We start from the raw sequence: 15083 nt of genomic DNA, 5'->3' as shown, positions 1-15083 counted from the left end.
AGATTGGAGAAAAGGATGTGTGGAAATTAACAGAGCATGAATCACTTGCTCTCACTGATCATATCACATAAAATAAGTTATGATAAATTTTGCAAACAGCTCCAATTTAATATACACTTCCCTTTTCTCTATTTCTTTTTAATCTTATATTTACTCCACTTCCTCTGAAATTATTTTCTAGTTTATTTTAGGATCATCCATCAAAGAGGTCCTTCACACACAAATAAAGAAAGCACCACCCAAAAATTGTCTAGAAACTCCACTTTCATTCTGAGAAATGCGCTTTGGAGTTCAAACAGCCAGTGAAACCTACAACATTATACTTTGAAAGAAATCCTTTTTTTATCAAAATATGAAGATTATACAATAGAGAAGCCATATTCTTTCCATAAGGAGGCTTCTTTTGCCTAGTTTCTCGTACGAAGGCATGAACCTGGTAGTGTGCATTAATACATACTTTAGCACAGCCAAAGAATTCTGCTAAACAATAATCATGTAAATGAATTCAAGTCGGCTGCAAGCAAGAACATGTCAAAGTTACCGCATCATTGAGCAGTAATACAAAATCTAGAAAAACCCGGGGTGCGTCAATATGTTGTACAGGATCTACTGAAAGATGAAAAAACAATGTCAGACAACCACAGACCAGACAAGAAAGATTGCAAGTAAAGGAACAACTGCTTCCTGAAAAATCAAAATGCAGTTACCAGAATTATAAACAGCAGAAATCCATGTGACGGTAGGTTATGAAGTACAATCTTATGAAGTCTTGCAGCAACTGAATCTCCCTTCAGGTTGTGGCTCTTGTCCAGGGACAACAATCTTTGTTCCCTTAAGAAGTGATGCACTCCCTCCAGACTCCAGCTCCTCATTGGCAGTAAGGGCTTTTTTGCTGATGATTCGATAAATTTCAGTCAGGACTGCGAGGAAAGCTGATTCAACATTAGTGGCCTCAAGTGCTGATGTCTCCATAAAGAAAAGGTTCTCCATTTGGGCAAATTCTTTTGCATCCTCGGTTGAGACATTTCGAAGAGAGCCAAGGTCAGTTTTGTTGCCTACAAGCATGATGACAATATTTTTATCAGCATGACCCCGCAATTCCTCTAGCCACCTAGCCACATGATCAAATGATTGACGCTTGGTTATGTCATAGACCAGCATTGCTCCAACAGCACCTCTATAGTATGCACTTGTCACCGCTCTGTATCTGGAGATCATCAGCAAAAAGCTCAACAGAACAGTAATATTTATTCTTATTTAACTATTACATGGCATTGAGGGAAAAAAATAGAATATTCAATAAGATCATTTTCGTTAATAAATGAATAAGGTTTTTACAAGCATGGAATTTTAGTTTATCAAGTCAGAATGTTTCACCATGCCATTTGGAAAGTGGAAGTTCTTATTTCTCTGCTAACCTGTCAAATTTTTTCCATTTGTCATAATAGTCTTTCTAAAAACTAAATCCACATAATATTCTTCGACTGTTTGCCTACTTATTTCCCGACCATCGTCTTCATTTTCTAATAAATAACAACTTCTTATAGTAATATCACAAGTCTTCTTGCAATATTAGTAATCTTGGTCGACTTATTTCCCATTAAAGAATTTTTTCTCATCTTCGATAGTAATCCTATTCATTCAACCAAACCTCTGCATTTTACTACACTAGGCATAAAGTTTTGAAATTCACAAACATGTAGCTCCATGGTACCCCCTACTGCCACCAAAAGAACTTATGCAATATACTTTAGTTACTGAATGGTCCATGCATTTCCGGTCCATTTCATGGAATTGCTTTCAAGTTCCTCCATATTCAATTTTGAAAAAACAAGGTCAACAAGATGCTAATCAAGTCCATTAAAACAGAGGAACATCAAGGTCTAACAACACAGAAATTACATAACCGTTAAGAGCCATTTAACATGATAATGAATATCCAAAGAAGATGTCACATTCATAAACTTTTCTAGCTCAGAAAAAGGCATACCCATCAAATTCAACATACATAATAAAGCAGACCCAATTAAAATTAAATTGAAATCAATGATTACAGGGCTCAAAAGTGAAAACCCATATCATATTATCACATAAATCCCAAGAAAAAAATGATATACCTTTCCTGGCCTGCAGTGTCCCATATCTGGGCCTTGATGGTCTTGTGGTCGATGACGAGCGTCTTGGTCTGGAACTCAACCCCAATAGTTGCTTTTGAATCCAAACTGAACTCGTTCCTTGAAAATCGAGCTAAAAGTTGGGACTTTCCCACCGCAGAATCTCCGATCAGCACGACCTTGAATACATAATCGATCTTCTGGTTGAAATTGCTATGCAAATTCGACATCTCCGACCAAACCCAGAACTACCAACAACAAAAATTAATGGGAAACAAAAAAACCAAAATCTGGACACCGTTTGATCGAAAGAGAAGCTGATCGAACTTGAAGAGAAAGATGGGAATCCTCAGAATCAGAGAGAAAACAGAGACGAGAACAAGTCGTCGAGAGGCAGAGAGAGAGAGAGGGAGAGAGAGAACAAAAGCGGATGTGTTTTGGACCCTTGCCGTCCTCTTTGCATGCCAATATCATTCTCAAATGCCATCTTTGCCATTTCCCAGAAATTCTTTAGAAACAAACTATGATTTTTTTTATTTTTTATTTTTCAATTTCCCTTTTTATCGAACCATGTTTTAAAAGAGAATACATGCATCTATACAAAAAAGAAAAAATGATTTTTTAGCCAAACATAAGCTTATAACAATTTTATATTATAAAATAATTGTTTAGGAAAAAAAATTCAATTTTTTTGACATATAATTTCTTTATTACCAAAAAAAATATATTATTTTATTTTATAATATAAATATATATATATTAGGAATGAAGAGATTTCAATATCCAAGGAACAGTAATGTCACCCATGTCTCCTTATAATAATTTAAAATAGTTAAATTTGTTATTAATTGCACGGGTTATCATGCTATTAAATAGGAAAATATCATTTTTGTTTTTATGAGTTTTTATTTTTGCCAGGATTTTTGTTATTATGAGTTTTGAATGTATATTTTATGTGGCATCTGTAGTTGTAAAAGTATCATTCTAAAACCTTCTTAGTTTGATGTCCCTTTCAAAACCCTCTTTTTATAAAAAAAAAAATAGATTGAATATATTTTACCTTCTTGAACTTTAATTGTATTTTTATTCTTTTAAATTATATAAATCCTCAAATTTGTTGCGTATTTATGTTAGCAAACCATAAATTTTCGTCAGATATATTCTTATCCTTTAGATGTTACCAACGTTTCAATTAATGCTATATTTTTTTCAACATAATTCGATTTCCACAATAAAATATCCTGTAGACATTATGAATTGTTCAACTTTTAATATATAATACAATTAAGATGTTTTATTTTCCAAGTAAGTTCGATGCTTATTATATATTTTGGTTCGTATAATAAAACTAAAAACAAGTTTAAACTTCAACCAAAATTAACTTAACTCAAAGCCACATCTTAATATATTGTTACGTAGCCTTCCATTAGTTTAAAACATTAATTAAGCACAACCATTTAAAAAAAAATTAAAAAAACCTCTCAAACAATTTAGGGTTTTTTGGGGTAATTACTTTCACTTTAACAAAAAAAGAGAAATTACTTTGGAAAAGAAACATTGGACGAGAAACTATAGTTGTTGTGATTATGATAATATCAACTATGCATGCGATGAAGGCCATGAAAGATGGCATTGGTAATCCTCTATTAATTACTTCATCATATTTATTTATTTTTTTGCTTTCCCCTTGTCCCCTGTCTGGTAGACTCAAATCCACTTTATCGGCATAGATGGTGGTACTCAAACCAACGGAATTATCTTACTCGTCTAATTACTTCATCATTTATTTCTTTTTATTATATACTAATCTATATTTCCAAGGTTAGTAACTATCTCAAGATAATTTTGTAGTGTAAAGCATTTGCCTAAGCTAAATGTAATGCAAAGAAGGGATGGGAGAGTAAAAAGGGATGGGAACAGAGAAGATTTTATCAAGAATTACTGTTTAAGAAATGTTTGAAGAGGCTTGGAACAAAAGAATGGTTAATATCATTTTACCCCTTGTCATATTTTTCAGTTAGCACCATGAACTACAAACTATAAATATTCTCATTTTACCCCTTAAACTATTATTTTTTAGGCCACTTTGATCCAATGAAGCATTTTCAATAGATGCATTTGATAAAAACTGTATTACAAACAATGTAATGTTGTTTGCAAACAATTTTATTATGCTTAATTTTGTTTTTGTGTAGTGTATGTAACTGATTTGATCAAATTCTTAGAAAAAATTGCATATATAATTGAACTAAAATGATATACATATATATATATATATATATATGTATGATAAAAATTGTGGTTCAATTAGGGGTAAAATGATATTAACCCTAATAAGAATTAATTATCTAAACTTTAAATATATATATATATATATATGTCAAACTCACGTCAGATCCATATGATAATTTTAACATCAGATTTCCAAAGTTCAAATTTAAAAATGATCAATTAATAATTTAATATGGATTTCCTAATATACTAAAATTAGATTTGAGAAAAATAAACTTCATAAAGTAAAGATATAGTAAATCATAAATATATTTTTTAAGTCTTATCCCCAAAATGATATAATAATTGATAAAAGAAGTTATAATAGTAAAAAAATCAAATTAGGTTAATGTAAGTTTGGTTGTATATATTTTACTTCATGTTATCATAAAATTGATTGATTTTCTAAACTTTTAGAATGAAATTAATTTTAACAGAGATAAGTATTCCACTCAAAAAAAAGAAAAAAAAAGAAACAAATACAACAAGTATTTGTGCCAAAAGATGTAGTTTTCAGTGGAAAATAAATAAAAATGTTTTCAAATATAATTAGTTTTTAGAAGTGGAACACTGTTGGTTTTTATTTTTTCTATCTAATATGTTTAATTTCTTACCTCAAATATTTGTTAGTATTAATTCATAATAATTAAAGTTTATTAGACATTTAAATAAATATTTTGAAAGAAAAAAGATTTAAGAAAATTAAAAAATCAACCTAATTTAAAATTGTATTCAATTTGATGTTTATTCTTATGCCTTTTTTTTTTGTCCCTCCCAACTTTATAGTTAATAAAAATATATAACAAACTATAACTAATATTAGCAAACGAAATAAGCAAATTTCTTACAATTAGGTAGAAAAAAAAAAAAAAGAAGAGAAAACAAATCAACTGGTTACTAAAGGATACTTTGTTACTAAACTATAGTTTATCGACCCATACCTTCATTAATCAATGCCACATTTTAATTGTCACAATACCCTTTTATTTGTTTGAAACATAACCATGTATCAATAATAATAATAATAATAATAAACCTCAAAAAGGTAGAGAGTTTAGGTTATAAATCATCTCAAAGAGTCTACAAAGAATTACTTTCACGTGAAACAAAATAAAGAAAGTTACAACGGAAAAGAAATTACATGGGAGAGAAACTATATCTATGGAAGTTGTGATGATAATAGCTTTAGTTATGCTTGTGATGGAGTTGAAGGCCATGAAAGATTATAACAATAATAATCATTTTTCTTCCTTCATTTCTTCTTAGTATCTTCCCTCCATTTCTTCTTATTATCTTCGTTTTATATTATAGTGATCTTTTAAAGGTCATTTTGGAGTGCAAACAATATGCCTCAGCTAAATGCAAGGCAAATAAGGGATTGAAGGGGAAAAGAGGATGTGAAAGAAGAAGATACTATCACCAGCAGTTTCAGAAAGTGTTTGAAGGGGCTTGGGAGCAGGAATTAGGTGGTAATTGAAGATGCCTTAAATATAATTATATTGCTAAATCAAAAAATAAATAAATAAATAGATCATTAGCTACATCGATGCCTCCATGGTTTGGAATGAAGGCAAGAGAAAAGTCGGAAAAGAGGCAATGATATACCGGGGTTGACTCCTTGTGGAGCTTCTCATCACGGATTCTATGCACCAGATGAATTATTATTATTATATTTTTCAATTACTATAAAAGTTTGTTTGGGTGAATAATTACTATAATAATTTTAGTGCAATTATTGTTCACCGTTTTAATAAATTAATTGTATTACATAGAGATCAGCCTTGTTGTAATTCAGATAACATTCAAGGGAGGTCAATGTAAAAACATAACTACTTAGGAAAGAAATACCCAAACCATTAATAAGTGTTGTCAATTTGCATGCTCTTTCTCTATTTTTCATATATCCCTTACCTATAGAATTTATTTATTTATTTTTGGTTTTAATGAAAAGTACAAAACTTTTTTTATTATTATTTTTTTCACTTTTAATATCTATAACAACAATTTTCCATAATCCATATGTATCAAGGTACATACGGTGAACATCTTCTATTTTTATTTTTATTTTTCCATTTTATCCTCTAGGAATGTAATCCCATTTCATTTAAAATAAGATATTATTTTATTCCATATTTGTTATGTTTTTCGGTTAATATTTTTTCATTTGGTTGTTAATATTTTCAACCTTTGCTTTATAGACTGTACAGAAACAAATAAAATATTCTTCCAATCAAGAACCAAACCCAAAAAAAGAAAAAAAGGAAAAAAAATGGTCAAACTCAAATACATTAACACAAGTGAAATTAAATTAATATAAAATAAAAGAAAGATCATTGCAACACTTTCCCTTTCTCTTCCAGTTTTTTAAACTTAAACACACATTTTACATCAAATTATTTAACACCAAAGACCCTCATAATATAAAATACCAAATAGTATTTTTCTTTCTCTTTTTTTTTTTTTTTTTTTTTTTCTGATAGAATACTAACTAATTAATTGGTATTAGGCAAATGGAAAATTAATCTTAAAATTAAAACCATAATGGAAAAAAATTTTAAAAAAATTATAGATGGGTGTTATGCTAAATTCATCATACATGAAACATTTGCCTCTTTATTTATTTATTTTTTAAAATCCAAAAAAAAAGAAAAAAGAAAAAAAGAAAAAAAATGGACAATCTCGCAGGTTCTTATTTGTTTTTATTTATTTATTGTTTTTTTGTGTGTGTCTCCAACAAGTTGGGCATTTCAGACTTTTTGAGTTTCAATGTGTGGTAGAGTTTGATAGGGGCTATAAGCAAAGGCTACTTCTCAGAGTCTTTCGTTGTGTGGGGCGTGTGGTTCGCTAACTACTAGAACCTTCCTGAGTTCCTCCACTTTTAGGGTTTTACTAGGGTTTATGCTTACCATCCTCTCACCCTCTCCTTCGCAATTTCCAAAAATCAAATTCCAAACCCTAGACCCACAATTTCCAAATTAATCAAATCCCTAATCTTTTTTTCCCATTTCTCATCAATTGCTTTCTCAAATTCGAAGGCTAAATTAAATCTTTTTTCGCTTAACAAGGCGGGTTTCCAAATGGTTCGCTCCAATGGCGTTAGGTTCCTTCACTGCCTCGCTCGTCGCTCTCTCTCATCCCATTTTCTCCACCACACTCAGAACCCCGTATGCCTCAATTTTTCTTCTGACCAATTGATTGAAACCAATTTTATTTATTTATTGCTAATAATTTAGCTAATTGATGAATTGTATTGTAGGTTAAGGAGACGGTGTTTCGAGGTGGTTATAGGAACTTCAATTCTGCAGTTTTCAATCCATTTAGAGTTTTAGGATCTCGCGCTTCTAACAATGGTAAGTAAACTATTTTTGGTTTTGTATGTCCGTGGCTTTTAATATGCTGGGGTTTCCTGTTTGGGTTCCCTGAGAATAAGAAAAACAAAAATTGAATATTTTTCATTTATTTTAGGAGGTTTTGGTTTAGTGACATGAATGCCCATACTCAATCAAGCAAAGTAATTAAACAGTGCCCATTATGTGGTTTTTTGATTGTGATTTTATTTTTGTGCCTTTAAAGGTCGTGCTTTCTTCTGCAGCTTATCGGGCCTTTTCTTTTTTAAATTCCTTTGGCAGTTTATCAGCAGAATTGGTTGCTATTGAGAGGTTTGAATGCCAGGCAGGGCACAACGAGATCAATTCACGGCACTGGTATTGAATTAAGATGAAATAACATTTTTCATGCATAGTTTTGTGCAGAAAGAAGAAAAAAAAAGAAGATAGAGCTTAATGGTTCTGTTCATTGATGGGCTTCTTATTATTGTATAGTTGTTCTTTATTGTGACTTCTATGTTAGACGATTAAAAGAAAATTATACTAATGCGGTTTTTTCTGATCAGCTTCCATGGCTGCAAGAGATTATTATGATACACTTGGTGTCAGCAGGAATGCTACTGCATCTGAAATAAAGAAAGCTTATTATGGGGTAGGTTTTTCACCTCTTTATTTTTCATTTTTTTTAATTTACATTCTTCACATGCTCACTTAATATGAAATTATAGAATTGGTATCTAGCAACAAGCTCGCTTTTTTAGTGTCTTCTTTTATGGTGATGGATTATATTTCTAAATAGGCTAAGTGTTTTATTGGTTTTTGTGGGAAGTACGGATATTTTGCACATTTTAGACTGGATTGAATTCTCATAATAGTTTCTATAGGAGAAATTAGAGTTATATTTATACGTGTGGATGTAAATTTGTAGGGCCTAATGTCTTGTATATATGTTTTATTTTAATATGTAAGCTTTTGTCATTTATCTCCATTATCTACTGTATGATTTACTTGGATTTTGCCAATCAACTTTAGTTTTTGTGTTGTTGTTGTATTCAGCTTCTTTTTTGATCATTTACCTGTCACCCTTTCTGCAGCTTGCAAAGAAGCTCCATCCTGACACAAACAAAGAAGATCCTGAAGCTGAAAAGAAGTTTCAAGAAGTTCAAAAGGCGTATGAGGTCCTTCAATCTTCAATTTCAAATTTATTTAGATTCCTCTCTGTTATGTGTTCACGGAATATGCTAAAATCCAATTTTATTATCTCTGTCGTAGGTTTTAAAAGATGAGGATAAGCGTCAACAATATGATCAGGTGTGTACTGTTTCTTTTCCCTCTTTCATATTCCTTTTCATTTTCTGCTGCTCCGTTGCCATGGATTGTCTACATTTCTGTAACCATGGAGGTTTTGTATTTATAAGCAGTTAATGCCTCTTTTTTTTTTTTTTTTTAATTAACTGAAAGAATAAAAAATATGCTATTGATTATTTAAATTATGACAATGAGTTGTGAAAGGAGACAATAGATATAACAAAGAGACATATTAAACCAAAAATTATATATATATATATATATATTTTCTATAAAAACTGAATTTTAGCAACTATAACTGAATGTATTTATCTTTGAGGTGTTGATTTTTCTTGTACTCCTAAGTAGTGGTTTGTCATAATATGAGGTTCGTTATTTCAGGGAAATCTTTAAGAAATCACGTTTATTAATTGCTTTGCATTTAGGTAACGAGCTAGAGCTACATGGATCATATTATTTCACCATTAACAGTGGTGCTGATTTTATATTTCAATAAATCTAAAATCATAGGAATGCAGAAGTATTTTGCAAATACTTCTAGATAGTGGTTTCTTTTTAATTAAGACGGATAGGATTGAAAATGATTGATGAGTTGACATATTAGGGAGTGTTGATGTTCAAATATAATTTTTTTCTTTTCTTTATCATTTCAGTCATCGCAATGACACTGAACAACTTGACTTGTACTGTATTTATCAACATGGTTGTTCTTCATATAATTATGTTAATATGATCTTTATGTCATTTATTTGTTTTTCTGACACTATGGTTGATATTTAATTTTGTAGTTTGGCCATGCTGCATTTGAAGAGCAAGAGGGCTCTGGCTTTTCCCATGATTTCAGGAATCCTTTTAACGATATCTTCAATGATGGAGTAATGATTCTTCTTGATTATCTCAGTTGATGGCTTGTTTTTTGCACTAGGAGTTTTAACTCATTTAAGTTGAAATTCCACTTTTGAGTATTCCATCTTGTGCCATCTAAATTTGAAAAATAAATTTGGTGTGATATGGACACAAACGGATGTATGTATGTGGTGCTATGCCTTTTATGCAGAGTATTTGGCAGAATTTGGTGTCAATGTTTAGAACTCTGTCACATAAATATTATGTTCGTGTTCTTGTATTTTTTTGGCATAAATGAGACCTAATGTAATATAAAATTGACTCCGATAATTCTTTTTCAGATTTGGATACTATCTATCTGTATACAAGTTTATCTCGATGCATTTGGTCTTATTTTCAGTTGAATAATGCCAAAATTTGTCCATTTCAAAATGTTGAGAGCCTAGAAGATAGGGCCTTGTAACTCTGCATGTTTAGCCCCTCTTTTCTTTCTTTTTTGTTACTAACTTTTGCCTTTTTGGTATTTCCTGATTATTTGAATTGGGTGCTTTTCTTCTTGCTTACTCATGTTTTCAATATTGCCCAACTTTTTTGCATTTTCTGATAACCGGTTACATCCTATGCTGGTTTGACATATTGTTTTTTACAGCAACTTCATGGAAGTGCACTACTAGATTAAAAATTGTCTGTTTTCTATTAGTTTACAATGGTGTTCTATTCTTCTTAGTAGTGATAAACTTTCAATGTTATGATCACTGAATGTTTATATTTGTTTATTAGAAGGAAAGTATAAATTCTTTACCTTTGCTCTATGTTTTTTAAGATAGTAATTTGACCTCTCAATTGTATATTCATGTGAATGCTGCGGTACATATCTACACTGGAGATCAGATCTTCAACATTTTCCGTCAGAATTATGGTGGTCAGGATGTCAAGGTTTTCACCCTTGTCTTTGTGTTGTTGAGATACATTTGTGCATTAGAATTTTGGTCGTTTGACATGCTTTTGCTTGCTTATTGTGTATAGGTTGCTGTTGAAATATCCTTTATGGAAGCTGTTCAGGGATGCACAAAAACTGTGACATTTCAAGCCGCAGTTCCCTGTGAAGCTTGTGGTATGCCAATTTGTTTAACTTGCATACTGCTTCTGCTCTGTTGTTTTTGCTAGTTTACAGATTCTTTGGCTTTTGTCAAGTATTTAGATGTTGCTTGCCTTATTGGCTGGTTGGTGGTTACTTTGGAAAGAGATGTTCCTATTAACTTTTATCCTGTTCCTGGATATTTTTTTCCTAGGTGGGAGTGGTGTTCCTCCTGGAACCAGACCTGAATCATGTAAGCGCTGTAGAGGGTCTGGGATGGTGAGTCTCCTTGGAATTGAAATTTCAAAGGTTTAAATAAGGGTTAAATATGTGTTAACTCGTATGTTTTGCTGGATTTTCAGACATCCATTCTAAGCGGCCCATTCAGGATGCAGACAACTTGTACTCAGTGTGGTGGAACAGGGAAAATATTCCCGGTATGGGCATACCATCCCTTTATTATCACATTATTATTAATATGGATTTAAAAATAGTGTTCAACTATCTCTAATTGGTGTGCAAGCGTATTATGTGGTCATTATTAATATTTCCATTCTCCCTTTTAGTTGTGCTCTTAGTGCTTCATACTTTTTGGCTGTGTACTTATGTTTTCATTTTTAATTCCATAAAAGAGATGGGACCATGGTATAAGGGAAAGTAGTTTGTAGGAAGAAATACAAGTTGTTGTTGTTTATTTATTTATTTATTTATTTTATATTTTATATATATTACACATATAATTTGCACATACATCTAAGCCAAAATTAGTTTTTAAAAAATAAAAAGTAATAATTATACTAATATGTACTCCACGGCGGTGCGCCACCCACAAACACCAATGTACTCTGAACATAGGAAATATGTGGTCAGCGTATCTCCTACTTTCATCTTCATGGATGAAGATGTGAGAATTCCGCTTTTATGTTGAAGAGCAGTAAACTTGCTTTGTCTTTGTACCTCTCAAGAGCAGTGTGCTTTTGTGTGTTTTATCAGTTTTTACATTGCATACAAGCGTGTCTGCACCTGTATATCTTTAGCACATTTAAATTTGTGCAATTTAAGTGCTAATATGTGCACATCTGTATATCAATCTCACTCAGTGGTATATTGACGATTAATATTATATGCTTATAAAAGAATGGTTTAATATACTGAACATAAATAGTTGATGGTTTTTTGACATGCTTGTATTAACTTATGGACATAATTGTGGCATCAGAGACTTTGCAAGTCATGTAATGGAAAAAGAGTCGTGAGTGGAATGAAATCGGTTAAGCTGGATATCATGCCAGGTATTCTTTTTCTACATTTCAGGCATTAGTATTTGCAGTGTAGAAGGTTATTTCTCTTGTTGAGCCTTTTCATACATATGACATGCACTTTCCTTTTATGTTCTTTTCTGTGTACTATCCGATATTGATTACTAACATTAAATGTTTAATCATTATATGAGAACATAAATTGCAAGTGTTAAGAGCTTATCATGCACATCTTTTTGTTGTTGTTATATGTGGTTTTTTTCCATGTTACTGGGTTCTTGACTTTTTTCTTTACTGTTATTTACAGGGGTAGAAGATAATGAAACTTTAAAGATGTTCAGTAGTGGTGGGGCTGATCCGGATGGAAATCAACCTGGTGATCTTTATGTTACAATTAGGGTAACATGCAAAAGTTTTCTTCTTCTTCATTTCCCCACCACCCCCTTTCTCTTTTGTGAAGGTTCCAAACATCTTTTCCTTTAATATAATTTTCCTACGTGGACTTCATTTATAATTTTTTTGTTAAATATTGCAGGTAAGAGAAGATCCTGTTTTTCGTAGAGAAGGTGCTGACATTCATGTTGATGCCATTTTGAGTATCACACAGGTAATGCTTTAGAGTTTCAAGACCAGTGTGCATGAAGTGATTATTGGGATATTCTTTATGCTTCCTTGAGGACAGTTTTAAGTTTTAGTTATTTCATGACCTCAAGCTTAAACTATGATTTTGCTTTTATAAGTACTGTGTTACAGGATTTCCATCACTATGCTTCTTGTTTTGTTCATGTGTTTCATGTTTCCTTTATTAAGGTCCAGACATTTTTCTATTTAGTTTGATGAGGTTTGTTGGGTTGCTGTTCTGCAGGCAATTTTGGGGGGAACCATCCATGTCCCAACTCTAACGGGAGATGTTGTTTTAAAGGTTTGTTTAGTAATCCAGAGTTGATCAGTGGTTGTTTGCTGTTGCAGATATTATGAATGCTAGTAATAGAGGCCATGATATAGTGGGCCTGCCTCCTCATTTTAATGTAGGCACTATCATATCAGTTAGGGTTATTTGGTAATATTACCCATAGAACATGTTAGGCATCCTCCTTTCCTCTTCTTTCACTCACCCACTCTTCTTTCTCTACTCCTTTTTTGGTATTGCAGCAATTTGGTTTGCTATAGATGTGCTTGTCACCAAAGTGATAAATATTAATTGCTGTTTTATTTGCAGGTCCGGCCAGGCACCCAACCCGGCCAGAAGGTAGTCCTCAAGAAAAAAGGTGAGACTCATGACTTCTACTAATTGTTGGTACTAATAGTTTCTAGCCCTGTAAAGGTCCTCGGTATCTATGAAGATATTACATTTTAATAGCGTCTATTTTGTTTATAACAAATAACTATTAAGAAACAATAATCTCATTTGTGCTAACTTGGCATATGGATTTGTACTACTGTATTTCATATATTTTGTGGTTTTCATTTCAATCATCAGTATTTAGTTCCTGATGTCTTTTGTTTGGTTTTTCTGAAGTCTATTTCTCCAGGTTGCTTTTCTAGGCTTTCCTGATCTTAGTTAGATTCTTGATCTTAGTTGATACAGATAGGGTCACTGGTTTTATACTGATTATTTTTCATCCTGGTTTTGCATTCCACCTTTATTGTGTATTGGTGGATTAAGACCATTTTGCTGCAGATGGGTCTAAATTAAGCCTGTAAAGTGGTCTGTTTTTTGTTTTTACCATTTGCAATGGAATGTTCTAGAGGGCAATTGGTTTGCCTTATACAAGCAAAAAAATTGGTTGGATGGAGGATTTTTGTATGTTGTATTGTTCGCATTAGTATGACAAAAGTTCTTTGTTTAGATTGTGTAGTTTCTATTATAAGCAGCTGAGGTTTATTCAAAATCCAAGTTTATTTTGCTTTCTTTGGTTATTTTATAAGTTGAATTTGCCTTCTGACCATCTGGTGCTTAATGACAGGGATTAAGACCAGAAATTCTTATTCTTTCGGTGACCAATATGTACATTTCAACGTCAGCATCCCAACGTAGGTTATTTTATTTATTTATTTTAATAGAAAAAATCAAAGCAATAGAATTAAGTAGAAGCTTGTTGTAATTAACAATGTTGGTTTACTTTGTGCAGCAATTTGACCCAGAGACAGCGTGAATTAATTGAAGAGTTTGTCAAAGAGGAGCAGGGGGAGTTCGATAAGAGCAAAGCAGCAGGAGCATCCGGGTGAAGAAAGAGCTTCTAATGGAAAATTATAGCATACGAATACCCATCCACTCTGGAAGTTTTGTAGGAGTGATTTTGGGTGCTATTTTGACCTATAAATTTATGAGGTTATCTTAAAAACATTTTTCCCTCATATCATAATGTTATTTTGTAACACATTCAAGAGTGATAATAGTTAGGCGTTGTATATAGAAAATCGTTTTTGCTATGTCATTATTTGAATTGGCAGCAAATGCTCATGTTATTAGTTACATGATTTTTTTTAGACAGTTTCGAGATAAAAATAGAAGCAAAATTATCAATTATTTCAGACTCCTAAAGTATTTTGACATGGTCATTTGTACCACTCAAATTGTTCAGTATGCCAATTAATTAATTAAACATCCACTTTTCTTTTGTTTGGATGGATTCTATGTTTTATATTGCCTGATTTTAAAACTGATGCAGCCTTGGAGGTAATGTTAATTCGGTCAATTTTATATTATACATATCTAGTTTGAAAGTTCCTTTGGGGATGTTCTTAATTTTTATTGTGATTTTTAATTGATCAAGATAAAAAGACGACACTTGTATTTTATTATTATTATTTTTTGGGTAGAAATACATTTTGAAAATGAGTAATATTCTTAAGATATTAGATTCTCAAATTCTAAGGG

At 31.6% G+C, this 15083-nt stretch overlaps 2 protein-coding genes across 5 annotated transcripts; one reads left to right on the top strand and one right to left on the bottom strand.

Annotated features, from left to right (window-relative positions):
• Window positions 1-323: 323 nt before the first annotated feature.
• On the bottom strand, window positions 324-2704 carry LOC107424703 (ras-related protein RABA4c). Of its 3 annotated transcripts, none has more exons than XM_025074444.3 (3): window positions 2118-2704; window positions 708-1201; window positions 324-609 (listed from the first exon to the last, which is right to left on the bottom strand). In XM_025074444.3, exons 1-2 carry the CDS (start codon window positions 2342-2344, stop codon window positions 760-762), a joined length of 669 nt encoding a protein of 222 aa, XP_024930212.1. In that variant the 5' UTR covers window positions 2345-2704; the 3' UTR covers window positions 324-609; window positions 708-759. The 3 variants fall into 3 exon arrangements, with proteins under 3 accessions (XP_024930212.1, XP_024930209.1, XP_015890073.1); XM_025074441.3 differs by having other exon boundaries at window positions 324-606; window positions 708-1207; window positions 2118-2700; XM_016034587.4 differs by having other exon boundaries at window positions 708-1207; window positions 2118-2699.
• A 4428-nt stretch (window positions 2705-7132) lies between these two features.
• LOC107424521 (chaperone protein dnaJ GFA2, mitochondrial) lies at window positions 7133-14732 on the top strand. 2 transcript variants are annotated; one of them, XM_016034384.4, is made up of 18 exons: window positions 7137-7549; window positions 7642-7735; window positions 8015-8089; window positions 8278-8363; window positions 8806-8889; window positions 8984-9022; window positions 9808-9894; window positions 10757-10801; window positions 10892-10979; window positions 11158-11222; window positions 11306-11380; window positions 12163-12235; window positions 12510-12601; window positions 12738-12809; window positions 13068-13124; window positions 13422-13470; window positions 14170-14236; window positions 14335-14732. In XM_016034384.4, exons 1-18 carry the CDS (start codon window positions 7463-7465, stop codon window positions 14429-14431), a joined length of 1332 nt encoding a protein of 443 aa, XP_015889870.1. In that variant the 5' UTR covers window positions 7137-7462; the 3' UTR covers window positions 14432-14732. The 2 variants fall into 2 exon arrangements, with proteins under 2 accessions (XP_060673191.1, XP_015889870.1); XM_060817208.1 differs by lacking the exons at window positions 13422-13470; window positions 14170-14236; window positions 14335-14732 and having other exon boundaries at window positions 7133-7549; window positions 12510-12662; window positions 13068-13123.
• The last annotated feature ends 351 nt before the right edge of the window (window positions 14733-15083 follow it).

This window comes from Ziziphus jujuba, chromosome 1 (assembly GCF_031755915.1).
Source record: "Ziziphus jujuba cultivar Dongzao chromosome 1, ASM3175591v1".
NCBI classification, from domain to species: domain Eukaryota; kingdom Viridiplantae; phylum Streptophyta; class Magnoliopsida; order Rosales; family Rhamnaceae; genus Ziziphus; species Ziziphus jujuba.
This window is presented reverse-complemented; position numbering and strand designations above follow the sequence as displayed.

Excerpts from the sequence above, each read along its gene's own strand:
- LOC107424703 (XM_025074441.3), bottom strand. The coding sequence starts at position 2,344 with ATGTCGAATTTGCATAGCAATTTCAACCAGAAGATCGATTATGTATTC. Across the intron at positions 1,208-2,117 it reads GACACTGCAGGCCAGGAAAG|ATACAGAGCGGTGACAAGTG; the intron begins GTATATCATTTT and ends GATGATCTCCAG.
- LOC107424521 (XM_016034384.4), top strand. The coding sequence starts at position 7,463 with ATGGTTCGCTCCAATGGCGTTAGGTTCCTTCACTGCCTCGCTCGTCGC. Across the intron at positions 10,802-10,891 it reads ATGGTGGTCAGGATGTCAAG|GTTGCTGTTGAAATATCCTT; the intron begins GTTTTCACCCTT and ends TATTGTGTATAG. Across the intron at positions 14,237-14,334 it reads TTCAACGTCAGCATCCCAAC|CAATTTGACCCAGAGACAGC; the intron begins GTAGGTTATTTT and ends TACTTTGTGCAG.